The 22,236-nt window shown below is 45.4% G+C and overlaps 1 protein-coding gene across 3 annotated transcripts in view; it reads left to right on the forward strand.

The window, feature by feature from the left end:
- Window positions 1-4,338: 4,338 nt before the first annotated feature.
- LOC137411429 (E3 ubiquitin/ISG15 ligase TRIM25-like) overlaps window positions 4,339-22,236 on the forward strand; it is a 90,878-nt gene continuing 72,980 nt past the window's right edge. For 2 of the 3 annotated variants that reach the window (XM_078770258.1, XM_078770260.1), the window contains exons 1-3: window positions 4,339-4,427; window positions 13,784-14,435; window positions 18,114-18,209. In XM_078770258.1, the coding sequence (XP_078626384.1) occupies window positions 13,809-14,435; window positions 18,114-18,209 (723 nt within the window). In that variant the 5' untranslated portion in view covers window positions 4,339-4,427; window positions 13,784-13,808. The remainder of the gene's footprint in view (window positions 4,428-13,783; window positions 14,436-18,113; window positions 18,210-22,236) is intronic. The other variant, XM_078770259.1, reaches the window with a different exon arrangement.

Below are 22,236 nucleotides of genomic sequence, written 5' to 3' on the forward strand. Positions count from 1 at the left end.
CCAAGGAAGGACTTCGCACGACGGAGGATGCCCAGTCGGCGACTGGCTTTGGAGGCCAGATTTGAAATGTGGTTTTCCCAGGAAAGATCATGGCAGATAGTGAGACCCAAAAGCTTGAGTGACAGAACTTCTTGGAGAGGATTATTCATAAAGTGGATGGGAGGGTTGTCCAGTCGGTCTTTTCGGAGAGACATCGTAAGAGTATGAGATTTGTCAGGCTTGAAAGACATGTTCCACTTGTTTGCCCAGTCTGTGATTTTGTCCAGGTCTGCAGAGAGTGAGGAGGCTGCAGACTGCCGATCTGAGGGATGAGGAATGGAGCGACAGAGAGTAGAGTCATCAGCAAAGAGATAGAGAGGATTTTCAAGAGAGTCAGAGAGATCATTGATGAAGACCAGAAAAAGCACAGGGCCCAGAACACTGGCTTGGGGAACTCCAGCCTGAACAGGAAGAGGAGATGAGAGAAACCCATTCAGGGCCACACTGACGACGACTAGAGAGGAAGTCCGCCAGCCATGCGTGGAGATTTCCATGGATACCAAAAGAGGAGCGTTTGGTGAGCAGAGCGGGGTGCCAGACCGTATCGAAGGCACGTGATATGTCAAGGGAGACAGCTCCAATATCCTGTTTGGCAATGAGGACCTCCATCCATTGTTGAGAAAGCAGAAGCAGCATGTCCAGAGTAGAGTGACCAGGTCTGAAACCAAGTTGATGATCAGAGATCAAGCCATTGGAGAAGAGGAAAGATTTCATATCTGAAGCATTGATGGATTTCATGACTTTGCTGATAATTGGGAGAAGGCTGATTGGTCTGTAGTTGCTAGGATCTGTTTTTGCAACTTTTTTGTGCAAAGCGGTGATGTTGGCTGATTTCCAAGCAGATGGCAGATGACCTTGAGCAAAAGAGAGGGTGAAGAGAACAGAGAGTGGGAGGGAAAGAGCGGAAGAACAGGATTTTAGGACCCGTGGGCTGATGCCGTCAGGTCCAGTTGCAGAATCAGAGTCGAGGGTTGACAGAAACTTTTCCACCTTGTCAGGAGGAAATGACACAGAGTCCAGGAGCAGCTGGGTATGACTGGGTACGGTGGGTACAGAGAGGGAAGGGTTTGGGACACAAGATTTAGAGTATATGAGAATTATTAATTTTTAAGTGATGCTTCACCATTGACCAGGCGGAGGTATGTTCTTTTGTTGCATAGTGTCGTGAAAATATTCTCAATTTGAACACCCAAAGATTAAAGAGATGATTTTTGACTTCAGGAAGGCTAAACCTCAGTTATCCCCAGTCATGAACAATAATGTTGATATTGAGACTGTTTTCTTCCATAAGTATTTGGGTATAATCATTGAGGATAATCTCTCATGGTCAAAACACTATAGGTCGATGCTTTGTAAAGGACAACAGCTTCTCTACTTCCTTCGGCTTCTGAAAATGATTTTGGATTGATAAAACCATGATAAGGTTTTTCGAGGCTTCAGTAATTGAGAGTGTTATGTTGTACGGTTGCTGTGTTTGGTTTTGTGGTGGTAAAAAGGTGATTTGGTAAAACTACACAGAGTAGCAAAACAGGCTGGAAGAATCCTCAGAGAGAAGATAGACCAAAGTTTCATCTCTCATGAATGAGTTTTCACAAAGGTGAAATCCATTATGCAAAATCCTATCCACTCATTACATCCGTTTTATGAATGAACAGATGAGGTCTGGTAGGAGGTTGAGTGGTTTGACGTGAATAATTCTCCTTATGCAGTAGATTTCATTTCTCTTTATGCAGATTTCTCAAATAATTTGTACTGATTTCTGTTCAGGTTTTTAATGGACGTCGGTGATATTAAAGGGGTTCGTGGGTAGAAGTGGGGACACTGTAGTTGTCTGCTGAATTGTTTGTTCTCTTTGTGTAACCTTGATAGTTTGATACGGTTTTTTAAATTGTTGTTGTACTATGGCTATTATTTTGCCATCATTTATCATTATGTGAGTTTTGTGAGCCTTGTTTGACAGTGTAATTTTCCATTTTCTGTGGGCAATAAACAATTATTATTAAACTATTTTCCCGAGTTAACAATTCCAAACCAGAACAACAAAGAGAATTTGGAGATTGCAGACCCTCGCCAGGATGTGTTTTGTCCTTTGGGTCCTTTTGTGTCTTTTGGGTCCTTGGTGTATTTTTTGGTCCTTGGGGTCTTATGGGTCTGATGGGTCCTCAGGATATTTTAGGGTCCTCCGGGTCTTTTAGGTCCTGAGTGTCTTATGGGTCTTCGGTGTCTTTACAGTTCTTGCGGTCTTTTGGATCCACTGTCTCCTTGGGGTATTTTGGGTCCTCTGGGTCTTTTGGGTACTCCAAATACTTTGGGGCACTGGGTCCTCTTGGTCTTTGGGGGTACTCAGGCTGTTATGGGTCCTCTGAATATTTTCGTTACTCTGGGTCTTTTGTGTCTTTTGTGTCCTCCACGTCTTGTGTGTCTTTGGGGTATTTTGTGTCTTCGGGGTATTTTGGGGTTTTCAGGGTCATTGAGGTCTTTGGGGTCCTCTGGGTCTTCAGGATATTTTGGGTCTTCAGGGACTTTAAGGGTCTTCTGGGTCCTCAGGGTCTATAACGATATTCAGGATCTTCTGTGTCTATTGGGTCTTAGGGTTCTAAACGTTCTTAAAGGGTGTTACGTTTCTAAAGGGTCTTAGAGATTGAAATGTTATGAGAGGTCTAAAATGGTCTTCGGGTTATAAAGGTTCGAAAGGGTCTGAGGAGTCTCAAAGGATCTTCAGGTTCTAAAGGCTCGAAAATATTTAGGTGTTTTGAGTGGTCTTAGGGGTCCTAAAAGTTTTGTTTGTCCAAGGGTCTTTGTGGGACTTCATTTCATGGTCCTTGGCGTCTTCGTGGTCTCAATGGGTCTCAGGGTTGCAAAGGTTTGGAGGGATTTTAGGGGACGTAAGGGGGTTCTAAATGGTCGAATGTAATTAATACACATACTCACGTTCTGTGCGGCCAAACAAACAGACCCAAATGCAAAACCCTTTCCTCTGGCGAGGGTAACAGGATCGACGTTCGCCACGACACCGGACGTGAGGAACACTCGCCACAACACCGGACATGAGGAACCCTCGCCACGACAACGGACGTGAGGAACTCTCGCCACGACACCAGACGTGAGGAACACTTGCCACGACACCAGACGTGAGGAACACTTGCCACGACACCGGACATTAGGAACCCTCGCCACAACACCAGACGTGAGGAACTCTCGCCATGACACCGGACATGAGGAACCCTCGCCACAACACCAGACGTGAGGAACTCTCGCCATGACACCGGACATGAGGAACCCTCGCCACGACAACGGACGTGAGGAACTCTCGCCACGACACCAGACGTGAGGAACACTTGCCACGACACCAGACGTGAGGAACACTTGCCACGACACCGGACATTAGGAACCCTCGCCACAACACCGGACATGAGGAACCCTCGCCACGACACCGGACATGAGGAACTCTCGCCACGACACCGGACATTAGGAACCCTCGCCACAACACCGGACATGAGGAACCCTCGCCACGACACCGGACATTAGGAACCCTCGCCACGACACCGGACGTGAGGAACTCTCGCCATGACACCGGACATTAGGAACCCTCGCCACGACACCGGACATGAGGAACCCTCGACACGACACCGGACGCGAGGAGGATGAACAAACGTCCTGTTACTTTGCTGTTTAGAATAGTTTCTGTAATCAACCCGCGCAGGCCCATCTGGTGTTATTCATCGTACATCCGAAATCCGCACAGTAATCACTCCTAATCACAAATACTAAATAGCATGAGGAAAGTTATTTATCCAAGGATTCTAAATTCGCTCCTGGAATCGCCAGTGTTCGAATCCCGACCCAGATATAAACTACCGTCCTGGTGTTTTGCAGGCAGGACGATTAATCAGTGTTGATATTCTTCCCTCGGATGGACGTTAAACAGGGGGTCTCGTCTGCCTACATTTATGGATGGACGTTGTAAATTCCATGGTGTCCTTCTTGAAGAGTAGGGGAGTCATCGCCGGCATCCTGAACAAATCATAAATTCCTGCAACGTCAGATGATAATGCTCCGTTGAAGACATCGCCCAGGGAACGAGTTTCAAATAAGCGTCATCACATGAAAGTTGTTAAACCCCCTCGAGATGTTCCCTCGTTCGGTTATTCTTTTCACAAGAAAATAAATGAAAGGTGAAAAACAAATTGAAAATCTTGCTGATGTTAAAATAAACACGTGACGTGCTGTTGGATTTGAATAGGCGGGAGATGGCGCTCTCGTCTTGCGTAACTGCGTCATCGCGTTGTTCATTACGTCACGGGAGGAAGCTCCTCCCTATGAAATGACTTCACTTCGCGGAACTTCGGAAGTGTTTGCGCCTTTCTTCAGTTTCATCAGCAGGAGAGGTAACTTGTCTATACTCGTACCCGGGTTAAGGAATTATCAAGTTATCAATGATAAATTTTGTACAATAATTGTGTTTGTTTCTGTGTGGTAATAAGGGAATGTGTAAAGAGTGCGATCGGGAAGATTCGTGTGGTTCGGTAGGATCACGGCAGCTTGAGAATGAGACTGAGAGAGCGAGAGGAATCACCGACACAGTTCCTTGGTCATTGACATTGTCGTTTATTGTTAACTAGGGCATGCCCGTACGTGGGTGCAATGCCCGTACGTGGGTACGTGGGTGCGAGTACGGTGACAATCCCCCCCCCCCTATTTACATGAAATGGTTTGGTTCATGAAATGTTTTGGTCCATTCGCAACGCCAAAGCGAACGGCGAACGCTTTACATGAAATGGTTTGGTCCATGAAATGTTTTGGTCCATTCGCAACGCCAAAGCGAACGGCGAACGGCTTGCGAGTACAGTGACAATCCCCCCCCCCCCCCCCTCTATTTACATGAAATGGTTTTAATTAGTTTTAAAACATAGTTTAACGCCAACATAGCGGCAACATAGTTTGCCAACGTGAAATAAATGAATACGCTCTCAAATGTGCCGTCCGAGGCAGAGTGTGTTCGCCACGTTCGGCACACGCGATAGCTCGCTGCTCTCTGATTGGTTGAATCGTTTTTTGGACATAGCTCGGTAAGTAATTGTCCGATTAATATGAAACCTTGAAAAGGCACATCCTCGGGTCCCCAGCAATATACCTGGCAAGTTTAAAGTATATCGGACCCGTGGTTGTCGAGAAACAGCGGTCACAGACAAACAAACACACATACAGAGATTACTGGAATTATAGATAGATGAAGAAGAAGGATCAAAAATATATCTATCTATAATTCCAGTAATCTCTGTACGTTTGTACGTCTGTTTGTCTGTGACCGCTGTTTCTCGACAACCACGGGTCCGATATACTTTTAACTTGCCAGGTATATTGCTGGGGACCCGAGGATGTGCCTTTTCAAGGTTTCATATTAATCGGACAATTACTTACCGAGCTATGTCCAAAAAACGATTCAACCAATCAGAGAGCAGCGAACGATCGCGTGTGCCGAACGTGGAGGACACACTCTGCCTCGGATGGCACATTTGAGAGCGTATTCATTTATTTCACGTTTGCAAACTATGTTGGCGTTAAACTATGTTTTAAAACTAATAAAACCGAATTTGCGATTCATTCGCTTTCCTGCGCGTTTGTGCACGCGATGGCGATTTCTTTACCAAACTCCGGAAGCCGTTCGCTTTGGACCAAACCATTGCATGTAAATAGAGGGGGGGGATTGTCACCGTACTCGCAAGCCGTTCGCTTTGGACCAAACCATTTCATGTAAATAGAGGGGGGGGATATAATTTTAGATATAGATATAGTACGGGCAATGCCCTAGTATGTATAATGTGAAGGAACCCTCGCCGTGATAGACGTTGTGCCTTGGCCATGGGGTCAAGGTGCACGTCCAAGGCTGTTCAAATGTTTGATCTTTTACCTTTTTTCATCGTAAAAAAGGCAGGCCTTAGCTCTGGCCTCATAAGGGCCTCGCCACCGGCGAACCCTCGTCGCCTCATAACACGTGGTGGTGTGAGGATACAGTTAGTCATTCATGATAACATTACAATGTGAACATGGATAGAGAAAGGAATGAAATTGTATTCCACAAAATATGATTCCCGTATAATCCAGCAGACACGTGACGATATCATGGCGAGTCTGACTGTTTTTAGGCCTACATCTTTTTTCTTTCAATCATGCCTGTGGTGCAATTACATCAAAATTGTTTCTTTTTTCCTGCAATTTTTCGTACAATGGGTGTGGTCGATCGAATGGACGGGTGTGGTGGAATAAGATGGGTGTGGTGGAATAAGATGGGTGTGGGGGAATCAGATGGGTGTGGTGGAATAAGATGGGTGTGGTGGAATAAGATGGGTGTGGTGGAATAAGATGGGTGTGGTGGAATAAGATGGGTGTGGTGGAATAAGATGGGTGTGGTGGAATAAGATGGGTGTGGTGGAATAAGATGGGTGTGGTGGAATAAGATGGGTGTGGTGGAATAAGATGGGTGTGGTGGAATAAGATGGGTGTGGTGGAATAAGATGGGTGTGGTGGACTAAGATGGGTGTGGTGGACTAAGATGGGTGTGGTGGACTAAGATGGGTGTGGTGGACTAAGATGGGTGTGGTGGACTAAGATGGGTGTGGTGGACTAAGATGGGTGTGGTGGACTAAGATGGGTGTGGTGGACTAAGATGGGTGTGGTGGACTAAGATGGGTGTGGTGGACTAAGATGGGTGTGGTGGACTAAGATGGGTGTGGTGGACTAAGATGGGTGTGGTGGACTAAGATGGGTGTGGTGGAATAAGATGGGCGTGGTGGAATAAGATGGGCGTGGTGGACTAAGATGGGCGTGGTGGACTAAGATGGGCGTGGTGGACTAAGATGGGCGTGGTGGAATAAGATGGGCGTGGTGGAATAAGATGGGCGTGGTGGAATAAGATGGGTGTGGTGGAATAAGATGGGCGTGGTCGATCGGATGGGTGTTGGGGGGGGGGGGGGGGGGGTACAAATTTACCAAAGACTATGCCGACGTTGCACGTCCGCACCGAGCGGGGTGTGGGGTGCGGGACCCGAGGAGTACGCTCGGCGTAGGTGCGTGCTACGGTGCCTGGGCGAGTCACCAATGATGTACAGCTGGTAGTTGTGTTGGTCACGTTCTCCTTGGGTGAGTAACCAATGTACAGCTGGTAGTTGTGTTGGTCAAGTGTTCCGTGGGCGAGTAACCAATGTATAGCTTGTAGTTGTGTTGGTCACGTGCTCCCTGGGCGAGTCATCAGTGTACAGCTGGTAGTTGTGTTGGTCAAGTGTTCCTTGGGCGTGTCATCAGTGTACAGCTGGTAGTTGTTGTTCAAGTGTTCCTTGGGCGTGTCATCAGTGTACAGCTGTTAGTTGTGTTGGTCACGTGCTCCCTGGGCGAGTCATCAGTGTACAGCTGGTAGTTGTGTTGGTCAAGTGTTCCTTGGGCGTGTCATCAGTGTACAGCTGGTAGTTGTGTTGGTCACGTGCTCCCTGGGCGAGTCATCAGTGTACAGCTGGTAGTTGTGTTGGTCACGTTCTCCTTGGGTGAGTAACCAATGTACAGCTGGTAGTTGTGTTGGTCACGTTCTCCTTGGGCGAGTAACCAATGTACAGCTGGTAGTTGTGTTGGTCACGTTCTCCTTGGGCGAGTAACCAATGTACAGCTGGTAGTTGTGTTGGTCACGTTCTCCTTGGGCGAGTAACCAATGTACAGCTGGTAGTTGTGTTGGTCACGTACTCCTTGGGCGAGTCATCAGTGTACAGCTGGTAGTTGTGTTGGTCACGTTCTCTTTCGGCGAGTTACCAATGTACAGCTGGTAGTTGTGTTGGTCACGTTCTCTTTGGGCGAGTTACCAATGTACAGCTGGTAGTTGTGTTGGTCACGTACTCCTTGGGCGAGTCATCAGTGTACAGCTGGTAGTTGTGTTGGTCGCGTTCTCCTTGGGCGAGTAACCAATGTACAGCTGGTAGTTGTGTTGGTCACGTTCTCCCAGGGCGTGTCACCAATGTATAGCTGGTAGTTGTGTTGGTCACGTGCTCCCTGGGTGAGTCGCAAATGTGCATCTGGTAGTTGTGTTGGTCACGTTCTCCCAGGGAGAGTAACCAATGTGCAGCTGGTAGTTGTGTTGGTCACGTGCTCCCTGGGTGAGTCATCAGTGTACAGCTGGTAGTTGTGTTGGTCATGTGCTCCCCTGGGCGAGTCATCAGTGTATAGCTCGTAGTTGTGTTGGTCACGTGCTCCCTGGGCGAGTCATCAGTGTACAGCTGGTAGTTGTGTTGGTCACGTGCTCCTTGGGCGAGTAACCAATGTATAGCTGGTAGTTGTGTTGGTCACGTGCTCCCTGGGCAAGTCATCAGTGTACAGCTGGTAGTTGTGTTGGTCACGTTCTCCTTGGGTGAGTAACCAATGTACAGCTGGTAGTTGTGTTGGTCACGTTCTCCTTGGGCGAGTAACCAATGTACAGCTGGTAGTTGTGTTGGTCACGTTCTCCTTGGACGAGTAACCAATGTACAGCTGGTAGTTGTGTTGGTCACGTTCACCCTGGGCGAGTCATCAGTGGACAGCTGGTAGTTGTGTTGGTCACGTTCTCCTTGGGCGAGTAACCAATGTACAGCTGGTAGTTGTGTTGGTCAAGTGTTCCTTGGGCGAGTAACCAATGTATAGCTGGTAGTTGTGTTGGGCACGTACTCCTTGGGTGAGTAACCAATGTACAGCTGGTAGTTGTGTTGGTCATGTTCTCCTTGGGTGAGTCATCAGTGTACAGCTGGTAGTTGTGTTGGTCGCGTTCTCCTTGGGCGAGTAACCAATGTACAGCTGGTAGTTGTGTTGGTCACGTTCTCCCAGGGTGTGTCACCAATGTATAGCTGGTAGTTGTGTTGGTCACGTGCTCCCTGGGTGAGTCACAAATGTGCATCTGGTAGTTGTGTTGGTCACGTTCTCCCAGGGAGAGTAACCAATGTGCAGCTGGTAGTTGTGTTGGTCACGTGCTCCCTGGGTGAGTCACCAATGTGCAGCTGGTAGTTGTTGGTCACGTGCTCCCTGGGCGAGTCATCAGTGTACAGCTGGTAGTTGTGTTGGTCACGTGCTCTCTGGGCGAGTCATCAGTGTATAGCTCGTAGTTGTGTTGGTCACGTGCTCCCTGGGCGAGTCATCAGTGTACAGCTCGTAGTTGTGTTGGTCACGTGCTCCCTGGGTGAGTAACCAATGTACAGCTGGTAGTTGTGTTGGTCACGTGCTCCCTGGGTTAGTCGTCAGTTTACAGCTGGTAGTTGTGTTGGTCACGTGCTCCCTTATCTGGGTTTCATCGCAGATTGGGTTATAATCCAGTGCCTGGGGTACCGGGCATTGCCCAGATGAAAACAATCATTTGCAAATTTGAAATGAGGGCAAATATCATCGAAAAGCAATTGCATCCAAATCAGAATCCATCACAAATGTCAAATTTTTTATAACTTTAGACATACTCGTGACTTCATTGTATTATTGCAGTGCCTTGGGACATACAACATTTGCAAGTTTTCCATTTGAGACTGGGAGAAAGATGTTCTTTGGATGTCTGACTCTTGAACATCCCACATAAAGTTGTCCATGTGAGAAGCATTGGGCCGAATTTACAAAAGGCCTTCCGCAAGCATCCTGTTAACAAATGCTTAACCCTTTAACACTGACAAAATGTACGTGCACAGCTAATTGCCCGTTTAAATGGCATTTTACAAAAGGAGATTAACATCCATTTAGTTGTGCGTGTCTGAACAGCTGATTCGCCCGTGAAACTCCGCCCACATCTCCAACATCCAATGGAAATGATGCACTTGCATATAATCAAAGCGCCACGGACAATTGGTGTCGGGGATTCAGTGCATTGCTCCTCATTGTGGGTTGATCCATGTCATATTGGTCTCGATTCATCAGCTGACATAATTATTCCTTCAAGATCAATCGCATCACTCCAACCATTGATCAACGAAAAGACAATCTTGTAATGTGTACAATCTGTGTCCGAGCTATGGTTCCCACATGTATGCCACTCTGTGTAATCTGGATTGAAGTGATCGATGATGGTTATTGAAACATCGATCATGTTTTATGTTTGGGTTGTGTACCACAGTAAAAAATAATTGGTGGCTATCTATTTATTATGTATGCAGATCTGATGACGTTTTGCCACTCCTTCCTTTGCCACTCCTTCGCCTCTTGGGGAGAGTTCCTCAGCTCTCGGTGACGTGTAAACGCCAAGCAAGAGAGTACAACTGCAGTTCTAACGATACCATTTTCCCCTAATTCTTGCTTCAAGGCCTTAAACGCTCCTAAACATGCCCTCCACGCCGACGTGTAAATGTTTCTTTGTTATTTAAACGCTTGTGATTAGGATTTGATGGTGCATCAGATACACAATGTTTAGCGATTGGGGATTAACTTTGAACGGTTGATCATCACTGCTATCTCAACAATGGATGGATGTCCTCAATGCCAAACAGGAAATCAGAGCCGTCTCCCTTGACATATCTCGTGCCTTCAATACGGTCTGGCACCCAGCTCTGCTCACCAAACTCTCCTCCCATGGGATCCATGGAAACCTCCACGGATGGTTTACAGGCTTTCTCTCCGGTCACAGTCCTGAATTCTGAATCCTGAATCCTGAAACGTGTGGCCCTGAATTCTGTTTCTCTCATCTCCCCTTCCTGCTCAGGCTGGAATTCCTCGTCGGTGTTCTGGGCCCTGTGCTTTTTCTGATCTTCATCAATGATCTCTCTGACTGGAAAATCCTCTCTATCTCTTTGCTGATGACTCCACTCTCTGCTGCTCCATACCTCATCCCTCAAATGGGCAGTCTGCAGCCTCCTCACTCTCTGAAGACCTGGCCAAAATCACAGACTGGACAAACAAGTGGAACATGGCTTTCAATCCTGACAAATCTCACACTCTTACTATGTCTCTCCGAAATGACCATCTGGAAAACCCTCCTGTCTACTTTCTCAACAATCCTCTCCAAGAAGTTCTGTCACTCAAGCTTTTGGGTCTCACTATCTGCCATGGTCTTTCCTGGGAAAACCACATTTCCAAGCTGGCCTCCAAAGCCAGTCATGAACTCGGCATCCTCCGTCGTTCGAAGTCCTTCTTTGGCACCTCTGAGCTACTCACCACATACAAGGCTTTCATCTGCAGCTCAATGGAATACTGCTCTCCGCTCTGGGCTGGTGCTCCTGCCTCACACCTAGCTCGGCTTCACGCTGTTGAAACCAAAGCTTTCAGAATCGTTGGATTCTCCCGTGATGAAGCTAACACCGAGGGCCTTTCACTCACTCACCGCAGGCAGGTTGGTGGTCTTTCTGTCTTCTACCGACTCCTCTCCGGCCTTGCTCCCCCAGCTCTCTCTGTGCTCTGTCCCCTAAATATTCCTGCAGGACACACAAGTTCTGCCAGCAACCCTCTTATGGTTAAACTGCCAAAATCAACTCTCTGCTCACTGTCACTCTTTCATTTCAAACTTCTCTCTAATTTCTTTGCATTTCTTTCTTTGAATACGCAATTTTACCACCATCACACGTTCTTGCACATTCATATTCATGGGGTTCTGCAATCTTATTATAATAGAGCAAACGTGTATTGTTATGTTGGTTTGTATGTTTGTTTCTATGCGACCAAAACGTCGTCTTCTTCAAATAAAATAACCTCCTCTTCATTAACCCTCTTAATTATGTTTAGACTGCTGAGACACCTCAGACCTTTGACGACCCTTTAAGTCCCCCAAGATCCTCAAGACCACCAACACCCCTGAAGACTCAAAACACCCCAGAGACCCAGAAGACCCAAAGACCCTTAAAGACCCAGATGAACCAAAAGACCCAAAACCCCTGAAGACTCCAAAGACTCAAAATACCCTTAAAGGCCCAGTGGATCCAAAAGACCCAAAACACCCAAAACACCCTGAAGACCCAGAGGATCCAAAAGACCCCAAAGACCCAAATGGCCCTGAAGACGCAAATGGCCCTGAAGACCCAAATGGCCCTGAAGACCCAAATGGCCCTGAAGACCCAAAACACCATGAAGACCCAAAACACCATGAAGACCCAAAACACCATGAAGACCCAAAACACCATGAAGACCCAAAACACCATGAAGACCCAAAACACCATGAAGACCCAAAAGACACCGAAATGGTCAAATATGCCTATCCCTCTGAAATGACGTGTGGTGAGGAGCGCGCCGACTCATGGAAGTAAAAATCAATATAAACCGTTATTTTACTGAAATAGATAGGGACTTTATAAATACCCTGTATAGCAGGATATCTCAAAACGTTGTGGACGGATTCAGACAAAACTTGCAGGGCAGGTTTGCGTGTATGACAAGGAAGAGTTGATTCCATTTTGGTGAAGATTTGAATCCGGATCCAGATCAGAGAATTTTCTTTAAGTGATTCTTCATCATTGAGTGAGTGACAGGGCCAAAAACGATATATGGCATGATATTTCAAAAAGTTGTGGATGACTTATGACAAAAGTTGATGGATGAGTTGGGTAAGTGACAATAACAAGCCGATTAGACTTTGGTTCAGGTCCCAATCCAGATCTGGCCTAATATTGGGATACAAAATGTATACTGTTCTGCCTGGCAGAGGTATGCGTTCTACTGAGTGCCTTTCTAGTTGCATTTGTTTTTAACTAGGACGTGCCCGTACGTACGTGCTTGCCCGTACGTGCGTGCAAAAAAACAACTTTGAAACCACGTGGCAGTAACGACCACAGAACCCCCCCCCCCTCTATTTACATGAAATGGTTTGGTCCATTCGCAAAGCCAGTAACGACCACAGAACCCCCCCCCCCTCTATTTACATGAAATGGTTTGGTCCATTCGTAAAGCCAAAGCGAACGGCTTGCGAGTACGGTGACCATACCTTGGGAACCACTTGTCCGATTAATTTCAAACCTTGAAAAGGCACATCCTCGGGTCCCCAGCAATATACCTGGCAAGTTTCAAGTATATCGGACCGGTAGTTGTCGAGAAACAGCGGTCACAGACACACACACACACACACACACATACACACAGAGATTACTGGAATTATAGATAGATGGAGAAATTTTAACGGGAAATGGAGAAAAAAAGATTTACTTGATCGGCATTTATTTTCAAGGTGAAACGAGGACCTCACCATCAAGGACTTTCTCAATGCTTGACATCAAATGGATTTGGTGGGATGTAGTTTGTGATATCTTTCTATTTGTGGAAATTTGGAGTTCAGCCTGGTGGAGGTATGCACTCCACGGAGTGCCTTTCTAGTTCTTTGTTTGCGATCGATGCGATGTGCAAATCATCACTTTCAGTCCTCTGAAGTACCAATATATAATTTAAGGTCCACTGTGTGATACAAGATTTGGTAAGCTTGTATTCCTTGCTATTGAAAAGTCTTACCCTTCTCCCTGTACTTAAAAACTACATGAGGTATGTTGCTGATAACAAAAAGATGAATTTTGATGCGTCTATGTTTGAAGTACAAGGAACGAGGACACAGGAGAATATTATTTAGCCCATTATGCCTGCTATCAACGTCGACTGTATTATATGTACAAGTTCATCGACCTATTTTCATTGATGGGGAGGGCGTGGGAGGAGTGGTGGAAACAACAGTAGATTAAACACAGGCACAGGCACAGGCACTAGGGTGTTCTCCAAGGGTATTCCTGTGTAATGTTTCATTTTTTTTTCCTGATTATTCTCTTGTAATTGTTCTTTACCTGACCAACAGGTTTCATTTCTCTGTTCCTGACAAAATGGCATCTTCTTCTCATGTCAAAGATATTATGAATGAGCTCACATGTGTTGTATGTTTGCAACTATTTGAAGAGCCCATTACACTGACCTGTGGACACTCATTTTGTTGTTCCTGTCTCGAGAATTACTGGGAAAGCAAGGGAGAAGATGCTGATTGTGTTTGTCCAAATTGTCATGAGGTTTTTCCTCAAAAACCAAAACTCAAAAAGAATGTGATCCTTTCAGCCTTGGTAGAACAGATGAAGATGCGAGATATTGACGGTAACCAGAAGGTTGAGAGTCAGGCTGAGTCAAAGGATGGTGAAGGTGATGAAGTGAATGAAAGCAGTAGAGTGAAAGTGGGAGGTTGTGAGAGTCACTGTGAGGTTTGTAATGAAGAGGCAGCCATGCGGTGCGTACCGTGTGAGATCCTTTGCTGTGAGAGACACGGAAAACCCCATGAACAGCAAGGTCACAAACTTGTGGAGTCGGGAGTGGATGTGGAGGAACCAAGATGCACCGAACACGGGAACTCTATCATCTTCTACTGCAAGGATGATGACACCCTTGTATGTCAGATGTGCATGGATGAAAAACACAAGGACCATCAGTTTGTTTCTGTGGAGTTGGCTCATGTGGAATTCAAGGTATGTGAATCCATTACAAAGTGTTTATTTGCTTTTATTATTTTTAAAGATCCCCCATTATTTCCAAATGCCTTTGTTTTGGCTTTAAAATGAAATACAGTTGGGCCCCGCTATTCGCGGATTCTGTGTATTCACGGTTGATAAATTGCGACGTGCTTCTCTATTCACAGTCCTATGTCCCGTGTATTCGCGGTTTTTCACGGGCGCAATTTTTTTTTTTCACGAGCCACGAGCACGACATATTTATAAAACCCATCCTTCACCAGCCATGCACAAAGCAGCTCTGGACATATGCAAAAAAACATCTACGAGCAGCGAGCATAACCTACTGCTACATTAGCAGCGCAGTGCTTTGCATTTTCACGGCTTTCTTGGGATATCCTGTCATTCACACTGTGAACAGCTTCACGTGATATCCCGCTCTTCACATGTAAACAATGTTTTGGGGCATGCTTCGAGGGATATCCCACAAACAGTAAACATTGCTTCGTGGGATATCCCACAATTCACACTGAATAGCTTCGCGGGATATTCCACCAGCTGCATAAAATGTCATCCCTGCGAGTTACTGTCCAGAATGAAAACACTCCACAGCATCCATTAGTACAATTAGCTGTCTCCCTTTTCCCCCATTGAACCAATGTCACAGCATACATTCGCGGATTTGCGTCTACATTCGCGGATTTTCGTCGACATTCGCAGGATTTGCCTCGACATTCGCGGGATTTGCCTCGACATTTGTGGATTTTGCCTCGCCATTCGCGGTTTGTTCCTCGACATTCGCGGGATTTGCCTCGTCATTTGCTGATTTTGCCTGACCATTCGCGGTTTGTTCCTCGACATTCGTGGATTTTCATGATTCAGGAACCAATCCTCCCCCCCCCCCCCTTTTCCATTGATAAATAGCGCCACCATTCACTGTTTCGCAATTCGCATCACCTTTCAGGAATGTATCCCCTGCGAGTAGCGGGGTTGAGGTGTATATTGGTACGTTTATGGGGTAGGGATTTGTCGTAAGAATTTATGGCCTGAACACCGTTTGTGTTCATCTTGTTTATAGGACTTTGAACATGTATTTAGACAGGTGGATAGTGTGAATACTGCTGCATACTATCTGTGCTAGAGGTGGGCCTTGTCCATTTTAGATGGAGGTGGGCAATGTGAAGAATATCCCGTCACCTGATGTTTGGATCCAAAGGGTGATAGCGATTTTTTTTTTTTCATTCCACCCCCAAAGTGTGATAACTTGCATGTCAGAACATGGCAACTTTACCGCACCAATGATTGGGCTTGATTAAGTATACCTGTAGGAATAAATGAGTGTTGATTCTAATATTTATAACCAACATTGTTTTCGACTGCGTTTGGAATATAGAGATGTACTCAATATCGCTTGGGCTAATTTGGTCATCCACGGAGGGATCGCTGCCATGTTCGGTCTCTGCGCCAGCTGCTTTTGTGGTTGTAGTTATTGATTGGTTGACGTGGGTGGAGGGGAGGGTATACGCACGACTAGAGGAATGTGGACACTCCTGATATTGTATTATTCAAGGGAAAACATGTCGAGTCAATTAACTCAGATCCAAATGACAAGAGAGCATTGCAGTAACATTAATTTTCATATTTCTCCAAATTTGGTCACAAATCAACAGTTAAACCCAAATTCTCTTAACCACGTGATATCCTTACCTCACAGCTCAAGAAAGAGGGTACCTTTTCCATTATATATCCAGGTTAGCCTTTTCTCCTTGTCAGACTCATTCCAGCATTCACATTTCAATTTGTATTCCCATTATTTATTTGTCCTGCATCAGTGTCAAGTGAAATTATTTTTTACAATATTCAACTCATGGAACAGCATTTTGATTGTAGTTTATGAGACTTTTGTAGAGAGAGTAAAAAGAATTTAACGTCATATATTTTATAATGAATGCAACCCTTTCATTTTACTAGTACAGACTTGGCATTTAATATGGAATATTTTTTTTTTCTTGACTTGGGTTTAATTTCTGAACTCGGTATATCAATCTGGTGAGTTTCTTTTACGCTTCGGTGATTTATTTGTTAAAAGAACCATGTCACTGATTGTCTGTCGCAGCAAGAAGGCAATAACAGGATTATATCACAGGTGGTGTGACAAAATGTACGGACAGGTACATTTGACGATTGGCTTCACAATCGGGTATATAAGGGTTGTTGCGTTCTGTATTAGTGGAAAACAACTGCTGCACGTCTACACAGGTTATTGCCGCTTCCCCTGGAGATGGTCTGTCAACTCGACAATGCTGTTTGTCATTTAGTGGTGGCTTTACGAAATTCCGGCATGAAACAGCGGGCTATTGCTTGGCAGTATGGCATCACTCAAGGTCAGGTGTCAAAGATCCTGACACGAAATGCTCAGAGGGGTGTCCCTACTCCAATACCGAGGCCAGGACGTCCCTGCAGAACCACAAGGAGGGATGATCGCCAGCTGCACTGGTTAGTCCGCAATGGCCGTACCAAGTCAGCTAATCGGCTTAGGGCTGAGTGGCAGCAACTGACAAATGTGCCTGTATCCAGAAGGCTAGTCGACCAACGACTGGTTCAAGCAGGCTATCGTGCCAGGCGTCCCCTGAGAAAGCGACATCTGACCAGACAACACCACCAGCGCCGATTGCAGTGGGCCAGAGAGCACCGTCAATGGCAGCCAGGACACTGGAGTCACGTGATCTTCAGTGACGAGTCTAGATTTCTGGTCTATCGTCAAGCCGGCCGTGTCCGAGTGCGCAGACAAGTGCATGAAGCCTACAACGAAGATTGTATAGTGCCAAGAGTCCAAGCTGGAGGTGGTGGGGTGACCGTTTGGGCTGCTTTTCATGCAGGGGGCAAAACTGACCTGGTTGTTTTGAATGGAAACCTGAACCAGTTCAAGCACAGGGTCATTCTGGAAGAAACATTGCTTCCATTTGTTTGTGCAGCCTTTCGAGGAAACTTTGTCTTCCAAGATGACAATGCACGGCCTCATCATGCTCGCATGATCCAACACTTTCTTGCTGACCGTGGTGTAGAGCATATGGAGTGGCCTGACACGTCCCCGGATATGAATCTGATAGAGAAGTTGTGGGCAGAATTAACGCGTCAAATCGACAATTTGGACCAGCAGCCTGCCTCTGTGCATGAATTGCAGCAGGCTATTGTAACTGCATGGCAAGCCATTACTGTCCAAACCTTGGCAAATCTCGTGAACAGCATGCCTGAACGTGTACCTGCTCTCCTGAATGCTCGTGGGGGTTACACGAAGTGCTGAACTGTAATTTTACTGTCCGTAATCCCAGTCGTAATTTAACTTTTGTTTTCTTAAAAAAAATTTTGGCTAATGTGCAAAATAAAGAGATACTTCTGGAAAACGCACAGAAGTTTAACACAGTACTGTCCGTGAATTGAGTTCGATATCAGTTTACATCACTTTCAAGGATCAATTTATTTGCTTCGAAATGTCAAATGTGGTTTTTGTTTCTTTTAAAGGTCACATTAACAAAATCTAGAATAATTTCAACATAATTCCAATGAACTTTTGGTTCTAAGTCATCTTGAAAAGTAAGTTCACCCCCACAAAAAAAATATTCCATATTAAATGCCAAGTCTGTAATTACACAATTGTGTTGCTAACTGAAGTTTTGTTGTTTTTATTATATGCAGGCAATTTTGTTTGCAAAGTATCATCCTCTGGTTGAATCGATAAAGGAAGTCGTGTCCCAGATTCAGCAGGTGCAGCAGGAAGTTGAGGACACAGAGGTAGGGGTTACTTTGGATTGGCAACCATTGTAATTAAATTAAAATACAATCTGGGAAATATTATGATTGAGTTATTAATCCATTAATTTGTTGTGAAACAAGATTGAGATTGAAAGTCAACAGTCAAAATGAATAAAGATTGTAATAAAACAATGAGAAGAGCATCAGGATGGATGGAGATGAATGAAAATGACGTTCCAGTTGATCACAGAAACAATCATATTGAGATGTTTAAAAGAGATTCCCAATCCTTACTGTTTGTTCACACAGGAAGACTTTTTCATGTTTTCTTGTTTTGTTTCAATTCACACTGAGATTCACACTTTCTGATTCATTAACTAGTTGAAGAAGTACCCGGCATTGCCCATGGGGGGGGGGGGGGAGGTGTGAGGTGTGAGGTGGGAGGGGAGAGGGAGAGAAGGGGGGAGAGGGGTAGAGGAAGGAAGGGTAAACCGGGTGGGGGGTAGGGGGGAAGAGGGAGGGGAGAGGTATAATGTATATATATCTTTTGGGGGCGGGGGGGGGGGGCTTTGACAGTCATAGCTTATGGCAACCCTCACAAAAAATTGTATTTGCACCCCGAGTTTGGATTTTGTAACTTAAAAGATGTAGCCATGCATAAGGAACAAAGAAAGACAGACAGCCACAAAGAGAGAGAGACAATACAATGGTGTTATATAATAATAATAATAATTCATTTATTTTGTATAGCGCTTTTCAAGAAGCCCAAAGGCGCTTTGACAGAGTGGAAAACATAATGCATAACAATACATGAAAACAACAATTGCAAAAAGACAAGAATCAATAGGGAAATATTTAAAGCAAAAGGAGGGAGAAGGAGAAGAGATAGTCAGGGGTTAAATGCTGTGGGTTGAATGTTGAATGCAGTGTTGAATAGGTGGGTCTTTAGTGATGTTTTGAATGTGGTGAGTGAGGAGGAGTGTGAGGATGGTGTGAGGTAGTGAGTTCCAGAGGGTGGGAGCAGTGATGGAGAAGGCCCTGTCCCCCCAGGATCTGAATTTGGTCCGGATGGAGGGGGTCAGGAGGTTGGTACCAGCAGAGCAGAGGTTGCGGGTGGGAGTTTGACTGGAGAGGAGGTCAGCCAGGTAGGATGGGGCCAGGTTATGGAGGGCTTTGTATGTCAAGAGGAGGATTTTGTACTGGATTCTCTGGGGGATGGGGAGCCAGTGAAGCTTGTAAAGGACGGGGGTGATGTGGTCACGGGTCCGGGAATGGGTGAGTAGACGGGCAGCGGAGTTCTGAATGTATTGGAGTTTATTGGTGATTTTTGAGGGTGAACCATAGAGGAGGGTATTGCAGTAGTCCAGACGGGAGGTGATGAAGGTGTGGATGAGGGTTTCTGCAGCCGTGGAGGAGAGGGATGAGCGGAGACGGCAATGTTTTTCAGGTGAAAGAAGGCTGACTTTGTGATCTGTTTAGTGTATTTGTCGAAGGAGAGGGTTTGGTCAAAGATGACGCCAGGATTCCGGATGTGAGGGGAGGTGGATACTGGGATACTGTCGATGTTGAGGGCAAAGTTATGGGTGGATTTTGTGAGCATTTTTGGGCCAATGATGATTATTTCAGATTTATCACAGTTAAGCTTGAGGAAGTTGATTTGAAGCCAGGATTTTTTTTCAGTGATGCACTTTGTCAGGATAGAGTGGGTGTCGGTGTAGACGGACTTGTTGGAGATGAAAAGCTGGATGTTATCGGTGAAGCAGTGGAATTGGAGACCATGACGGCGGATTAGGTGACCGAGGGGGGACATATACAGTCACGTGAAAATGTAAGTACACCCCATGTAAAGGTTTGACTTTTTCAACATATTTCAACATACAGCTATTTGATCTTCATTTCAAAAATATTGATAGATAAAGGTGATATAATATAACAAATATCATGAAACATTTACATTATGTAGTCCATTGTATAATTTAAATAAACATAAATGCAAATTTCGCATGTGGAAAAAGTAAGTACACCCCTACCTTTATCACTACTTCAAATACCTAAAATTAGAATCAGGTGCTCCAGCTCAGGTGCAAATGATTAGAACATCGTTAGAGAGAATCTTGGAGGAAACTGTCTTATTTAAACCTCAGACATTTAGTTTGGTTTGCTCTTTGTTGTTGAAGGATGCGGCGTCACCATGCCTAGGTCAAAAGAGCTCTCTGAGGCCTTCAGAAAGAAGGTTATAGATGCCTACGAGTCTGTGAAGGGATTTAAAAAGATCTCCAAACAATTTGAAATCAATCATTCGACTGTCCGGAAGATCATCTACAATTGGAGAAGATTCCAAACAACTGCCAACTTGTTCAGGCCAGGTGGCCCCAGCAAATTCAGCCCGAGAGCAGACCACAAGATGCTGAAAGAAGTCTCTAAGAACCCCAGAATGTCATCACGGGACCTACAGGTAGCTCTTGCCACTGTTGATGTCAAAGTGCACGAGTCTACCATTAGAAAGAGGCTGCACAAATTTGATCTACATGGGAGGTGTGCCAGGAGGAAACCTTTGCTGTCCAGAAAGAACATCAGGGCAAGACTAAAGTTTGCCAATGAACACCTAGGCAAAGACCAGCACTTCTGGAACAATGTGCTCTGGACAGATGAGTCAAAGGTAGAGCTATTTGGCCACAGTACCAGAAGACAAGTTTGGCGAAAACCAAAGACTGTATTTGACCACAAGAACCTGATACCAACTGTAAAGCATGGTGGTGGAAATATTATGGTTTGGTGCAGCTTTGCTGCATAAGGGCCTTGGCAGCTCACCATCATAGAATCCACTATGAATTCTTCATTGTACCAGAGGGTGCTTGAGGATAATGTGAGGCCATCTGTCGGAAAGTTGAAGCTCAACCGAAGGTGGACCTTGCAACATGACAATGACCCAAAACATACCAGTAAATCCACCAAGGAATGGCTGAAAAGAAAGAAATGGAGGGTTCTGGAATGGCCAAGTCAAAGCCCGGATCTAAATCCCATCGAGATGTTGTGGGGGGATTTGAAACGAGCTGTGCATGCAAGAAACCCCTCAAACATCGCACAGTTGAAAGAATTCTGCATGGAGGAGTGGGCAAAAATTTATCTCAGTCGATGTCAGAGACTGGTAGACAGTTATAAGAAACGCCTACTTGAGGTTGTTTCTGCCAAAGGGGGCAATACCACCTATTAGAGCTAAGGGTGTACTTACTTTTTCCACATGCGAAATTTGCATTTATGTTTATTTAAATTATACAATGGACTACAAAATGTAAATTTTTCATGATATTTGTTATATTATATCACCTTTATCTATCAATATTGTTGAAATGAAGATCAAATAGCTGTATGTTGAAATATGTTGAAAAAGTCAAAACTTTACATGGGGTGTACTTACTTTTTCACATGACTGTTTTTATATATATATATTTTATGCATGCACTACATGACCAAAAGTATGCGGACACCCCTTCTAATGAGTGGATTCGGCTGTTTCAGCCACACCCATTGTTGACAGGTATATATAATCAAGCACACAGCCAGCCATGCAATCTCCATAGACAAATATTGTCAGTAGAATGGGCCGTACTGAAGAGCTCAGTGACTTTCAACAAGGCACCGTTATAGGATGCCACCTTTCCAACAAGTCAGTTCGTCAAATTTCTGCCTTGCTGGAGCTGCCGGTCAACTGCAAGTGCTGCTATTGTGAAGTGGAAACGTCTAGGAGCAACAATAGCTCAGCCGTTAAGTGGTAGGCCACACAAGCGCACAGAACGGGCCCGCTGAAGTGCGTAGCGCGTAAAAATAGTTTGTCCTTGGTTGCAACGCTCACTACTGAGTTCCAAACTGCCTCTGGAAGCAACGTCAGCACAACAACTGTTCGTTTGGAGCTTAAATGGGTTTCCATGGCCGAGCAGCCGCACACAAGCCCAACATCACCATGCCCAATGCCAAGCGTCGGCTGGAGTGGTGTAAAGCTCGCCGCCATTGGACTCTTGAGCAGTGGAAATACGTTCTCTGGAGTGATTAATTAATGTTGTGAGGA

The sequence above is a fragment of the Myxine glutinosa genome, chromosome 1 (genome assembly GCF_964187855.1).
Source record: "Myxine glutinosa chromosome 1, kmMyxGlut1.1, whole genome shotgun sequence".
NCBI classification, from domain to species: Eukaryota; Metazoa; Chordata; class Myxini; order Myxiniformes; family Myxinidae; genus Myxine; species Myxine glutinosa.